At 45.7% G+C, this 6,000-nt stretch overlaps 1 protein-coding gene across 1 annotated transcript in view; it reads right to left on the bottom strand.

The window, feature by feature from the left end:
* COL22A1 (collagen type XXII alpha 1 chain) overlaps positions 1 to 6,000 on the bottom strand; it is a 217,865-nt gene that overhangs the window by 112,947 nt on the left and 98,918 nt on the right. Inside the window, exons 18-21 of the mRNA XM_018562709.1 lie at positions 5,459 to 5,512; positions 2,441 to 2,485; positions 2,311 to 2,340; positions 121 to 174 (exon numbers count right to left, since the gene is read on the bottom strand). Of these exons, the coding sequence (XP_018418211.1) occupies positions 121 to 174; positions 2,311 to 2,340; positions 2,441 to 2,485; positions 5,459 to 5,512 (183 nt within the window). The remainder of the gene's footprint in view (positions 1 to 120; positions 175 to 2,310; positions 2,341 to 2,440; positions 2,486 to 5,458; positions 5,513 to 6,000) is intronic.

Consider the following 6,000-nt stretch of genomic DNA (forward strand, 5'->3'; position numbering starts at 1 on the left):
TGGAGATCCAGTTTTAGTTCTGATTTATAGTCCCGGTTTCTATTTTGTGCAGAGAAAAAACAAAACAAAACAAAAGCTTTGATTATAAATTGATTAGAAAAGCTCTTTTTATTTACTTACAGGCGGTCCAGTTGGTCCTAAGGGACCTTGAGGTCCTCGCGGCCCAGGAGCTCCCTGCAAAAACATGAAAGGAATATTGTGAAACAAACAGTACACTGAGCAACCGCAGGAGCACAAGCTAAATCAATCAATAAAGAAAGCTGATGTTTTATAACAACCCCTGAATAACACAAGAACAAATAAAATAGACTTAAAATGAAACAGAAACAACAGAATTAAAGCAGAAAATCACTCACCTCATAGTTCTAGCCGACCTGTGACAATGAAACTGTCACAGGTCGGCTCAATAGATCGGGAAGTGAGCGAACACATAGCGTCGCTCGCTCACTTCTCGATCCCTGCAGAGAGCCGTGACTGTCACTCACGGCTCCCTGCAGGGATTCCCCCCTCTCCGATCCTCCAGCGCTGACTGGCGGAACGGACGGGGGAGGGGGCGGGCACAGCTGGCTCTGCCTCTAGATAGGCAGAGCCAGCTGTCAATCCTGCAGCTGGGTGGATCTCGACAGTAATGTTGGGATCCGTCCCGGCTGCGGCGTCTCAGTATACCGCGAGCTGCAGCTCGCGGTATACTGAGCTTTGGGTGACGGGAGGACGATAGTTTGTGTCCTCCCGTTACCCTTAGGGGATCTATGGGGAAAAGCCCTAACCCCATAGTTCTCTTTTAACACAGAGGGCTCAATTCACAGAGCTGACACACCTGGACAAGGATCTTTATTGTCAAAACAAAGTGACAGTTACTTACAGCTGAGCCCAATGCAAAATACAGTCTAAAATAAAGATCCTTATCCTTGTGCTAAAGCTTTGTGAATTGGGACTGTAGTCTATAACATTTATTAAGTTTATATTTGTGGAATCCTAATTTGTGTGATTGCCATGTGTAGGGCTCGAAATATCATGTCCGTTGAGCTCTGTTGAACTCCGTTGAGCTCTCAACACAAGAGCAATTGTTTTCTATGTGCTCTGTGCACAAGTGTGTTGTGGCGTGTTGTATAAAAAAAAGAAGCACATGCCCATTTATCGCATCGCATGTCAAATAAACTATTATGTTGCAGTTTATTGGGCACATGTTAGAATGTGTAATTGTCTTCTGCCATCGTCTCTTGGCGCACTACTGCTACCGCTTTTATGCCAAATATTGGCCAACTCATGTTCTGGACCATTATTTATTTGGCACAGATTGTGAAGCTTTTTATGCACTTGGGAATTTATTCCATAATTGGTGTACCAGCCCCAGCATTCATTTCAAACCCTTCAAATTGAACTATTATTTGGCAAACACATGACTGATCCTCTTTAGGTTAAAGTGAACCTGTCCTAAAAAGTAGTATATGCCCAACAGTAGGTATCGCATGCACCCTTGATAAGAACTAGACATGGATGGGTATATGGAAAAAATTGAATATTCAGTCCTAAATGATCAAACTGTAACATAAGTTGCCCTGTCACCTGTCTGACCACAAGAGATAATACAGTTACAACTTTGTGTGACTTCTCCATAGCAAGTGGAGAAAGAATCCTTGTCTGGGGGCACTGATGCATACTGACCCACAAAGAGGTTTTAGTAAAAAAATGTATGACCACACAGGCATGCGTCTTGGAGAAGTTATCACACGCTATCAGGGTCGTCCCTATAGTAAGGCAGCCTGAGGCAACATCTCTTAGGGTCACATGGAGGGGGCGGCAGGCAGATTGGCATGGCAATGTTTGTAGTGTGCGTACCGCCCCCGTCCAGCCAGAGTGTCCCAGGATGCTATGAGCCAGGGTGCGGAGATGTGGGGCCATATACATCTCTCTGCCCAGCTTTTAGCAACCTGGGAGGCTCTGGCTGGTGTCCTGCCCAGCTTCTGGCAACCAGTGATGTCCCAGCCAGGTTGCCAGGAGCTGGATGGGACACCCCGCCATCACTCCCGCACGCGTGGGGGGGTGGCGTCACTCTCCACCAGCACCACCCCACTCCCAGCCACCACACCAGCACCACTTTGTCCCCCGGTCTCAGGTGGCACAATGGATCGGGACACTCCTGCGCCCTATTGGTACAAAGTATAACCGTGCTGTTTGCATTACATTTTACTATTGTAAATGATTATAATTATCTTCAACTCATCAATCTTCAACAAACATTTTTTGGTTATAGTCAGTACAGAAAAAAATGTTTTGAAACAAATCTGTTGGAAAAAGAACTATTCTTACCGTTTCTCCTTTCAGTCCTTCCTGCTGTACCTAAAAAAAGGGAAACATAGAATTTACACATATAGAGACTGATTAACATTATTCACATATATTCCAAAAACAACAAAACAGGAAATGGAAATGATCTTACAACGTTGCCAGGAAGTCCGGGAGGTCCTGCTGCTCCATTATCACCCTAAATATGAAGAAATAAAACACATTCAATGACCTTCATAATTAAAATGAAACTATAATGGTGTAGTGGTCTAGGACCAATTTTAGTATTTATTTACTGTATACTAAGTCAGTGGCTGGCAGGATTATGGACGGTGATGTGTGTCCCTTTGTTTTCTCATCTACACATGGTGAGGAGCTCCAGGCAGTAGTGTATTTGGTTTTGTGCTGCCCTAGGCAGGAATAAACTCAGGCACCCCTCCCCCCCCAATCTAAATTTGCCCCACTCCTTCCTGTTTAAGACATTTTGCGTAACCTGTCAGTCGCTGGATACAGCACGCACGCCGTATCCAGCTTCTCACAGGTTGTGCTATTAGCGTAGTGGAGAAGCCCGCTGTGCCTTTTGCTTATCCTGTCAGAAGCTGGATACAGCGAGTGTCTGTTTAAATAGTAACAGGCGCGTGCTATATCACTTCTGCCAGCTTCTCAGGTTGGGTTTGCAGGGTCTCAGGTGGGCTGTGCAGGGTCTATGGTGGGTTGTGTGGGGTCTATGGTGGGCTGGGTGTGGTCTCAGATGGGCTGTGCGGGGTCTCAGGTAGTGGACTGCGTGGGGTCTCAGGTAGTGGACTGCGCGGGGTCTTAGGTGGTGAGCTGTGCGGGATCTCAGGTTTCTTTCCCTGCACACATGTGCTTCTCCTCTTACCTGCAGCCCAAAGCACCATCAGTACCAGCAGGACACATTGCAGCCTTCCAGCCTACCTCTAGGACATCCTTCTGTCAGATCGCATGCTATGGCCAGCCCTGAGCCACCTGCTGCTTCTCCTCCACCTCCTGTACAAAGCCGGCCGGACTGCATCTCACTGGGCCCCCCTTCTCCACCAGGCAGCTCTCTAATTAGGCAGCCGCTTATGGGGCCTCCCAGCCACCTAATCTGCCAGATTAGGCAGCCGCTGCTGCCTGATTTTGAGTGCCCCAGCCGGCCTTGCTCGCCTCGGCCCACCGGGCAAGTATGCCCAGAGGCCAGTCCAGCCCTGTCTGCCTCACTGGTTTGAAAACCAGGTTTGGAAAATGCTTGACTCACTGTGAGATCCTGCTTACCTGTGAGTTTGTCTTCCCCTTATGTGGCTGTTTGTCCTTGCAGCCTCGCTCCTCTGTTATCTCCGGATAGCCGTTTTGTGCTGTCTTTCTGTTGTCTCCTTTGTGTTCCCTTCCCATTGTTGTTTGGACTCCTGCTACTGAATCCCTCTGTATCCTGTACTGCTGTTTGTGTACAGGCCTTGCACTGACTGCCTTTGTGTGCTGAACCCTGGTGCTGTAACCAGTTCCTGAGTCTGTGTGGGTGCGCTAGAGGGCCGCAAACTGGAAGGTGTCCAGCAGCCAATCATCCTCACCATTAGAGGATCTGTGGAAGACCTGGCCCTTCTTAGATCCTGCGTTGTGCATGCGTCCCAGAAAATGCACAGACTCTTAGACCCCAAGCTTCATGTGACCAGCATTGCAGAGATCACCCCAGCTAGCGACTCTAACAACCCTCTCCGAAAAACCCGGAGCTCAAGCGCTTAAGTGCCCTGGACCCCAGATTGAGACAGAAGCAAGAGGAAATTTCTCCACATGAATGGAATTAGAGAGTTGTCATAGAAACAGCTGTGAGATTTTTCCTACCCTTTCCCTCTGATGACAACTCTACAATTTTTGATTTCTTCTTGATTTTGGAAACTTGAGGTACATGCATAAAAGACGTTCGATCTTAGGCATTAGATGTTATTATTATTATACAGGATTTATATAGCACCAACAGTTTGTGCAGCGCTTTACAAAATAAGCAAGACATTACAATCCCAATACAATTCAAGACAAGATGGTAAGGAGGGCCCTGCCCCTGAGGGCTTACAATCTAACAGGGAGGGACAAGTGATACATGAGGAGGGAGCTGTGTGGGGATGAATTGTTTGAGGGTGTGATGGTTCAGTGGTTAGGTTGAGGTGGGATAGGCTTCCCTGAAGAGACAAGTCTTTAGGGAACGCCTAAAGGCAGTCAAGGTTGGAGAAAGACGGACAGGTCGGGGTAAAGAGTTCCAGGGGATGGGAGAGACTCTAGAGAAGTCCTGAAGGCAAGTATGGGAGGAGTTGACAAGGGAGCTGGAAAGCAGGAGGTCTTGGGAGGAGCGGAGGGGACGTTTAGGGTGATATAAGGTCTGAGATATATCAGGGGGCAGAGTTGTGGATGGCTTTATAAGTGATTGTTAATATTTTGAATTTTATCCTTTGGGCAAGTGGAAGCCAGTGGAGGGATTGGCAGATTGTTAGTCAAAGTACAACAGCGCTGAATACTGAAAAATTACCTGGACAGGCAGGAGGTTTAACACCCCGGTCATTGAGTAGTTAAAGTTTACATATACTTTATGGGTAATTACCACATATATAATAATAATAATATTATTATTTAAATACTATTATTATACATATTCGGTGTTGTGAAAGACCATATCAATAATAATGACTCACTTCAGTGAGGCTTCTCATATGTAAAAGAACCCTCAAGAGAAGGTTGGTCTTAAGGGAAGTCTAAATATGTAAAAAGCCGTAAGAGCGCCACACCAATAATCACATTTTTTTAATTAGATAATCAGTGGAATACGAATTTAGACACTCCCTCTAACCTGGGAACCTGTGTTGTAGCCCTAATAAAGGGGGAACATCTAAACCCCCAAAACACATTGGCTTTCTGATTATCTAATAATACAAATATTTGGACTCTTTGACTATTGCTGTGGCACCCTTACTGCTCCCTACATATTTAGCAAAGAAAATATGACAAACTCTGGGACAATTTTCTAAAAATTGTCTTTACATACACTTACCTTTTCAAATAAAATTGTATATAAATAGTATAAACAAATTAAAAAACGTTTAAAATATGTAAACCTTAAAATAACTGAAATAAAACGGACAGTACACCACTTAAGGTTTTTCACTTGAAAAGAGGTCACACTTACCCTGTCTCCTTTAAGTCCTTTTAGACCTGGTAGACCAATGGCTCCTTTAAGACCCTGATAGGAAAAAATAAAACATACCATATTACAGTAAGTAAGGAATATGACGTGGACAGCAAAATGGCTCGGTGGTGAATGCAATCAGTGACCCTATTTATTTGTTTGTATGTGCTTGTTTCTTGCCACAGTCCAAAACATGTTGGTGGCCTGAAGAGCGCGGAGGGATGAAGCTCCTTCCGGGCTATTGTATTCTGATAGCGATGGGTATGCTGTCAGAATACCGCAACGGCTGCTGTCACTGTTCAGTCGAAAATTTTCCAACCGGTTCCTTACATTTTCTGATGGAAGGAAGTCAGACAGAAGGGTACTGATAGGGGCCAGGGCTACCCAATGAATGAATTGTAACTGGTCAATCGGCCGAAATGCATACAGTGTATGCAGGATACACTTTTCATCTTTCTCCTGGGGGCTGGTGGTGCACATTTCGGGATGGTGGTTGTGCAGGGGTGTTGGTGGTGCAAGTTATAGGGGGTGATGAAGGGGGG

This window comes from Nanorana parkeri, unplaced genomic scaffold, assembly GCF_000935625.1.
Source record: "Nanorana parkeri isolate BGI_ZX_2015 unplaced genomic scaffold, ASM93562v1 scaffold593, whole genome shotgun sequence".
NCBI lineage: Eukaryota > Metazoa > Chordata > Amphibia > Anura > Dicroglossidae > Nanorana > Nanorana parkeri.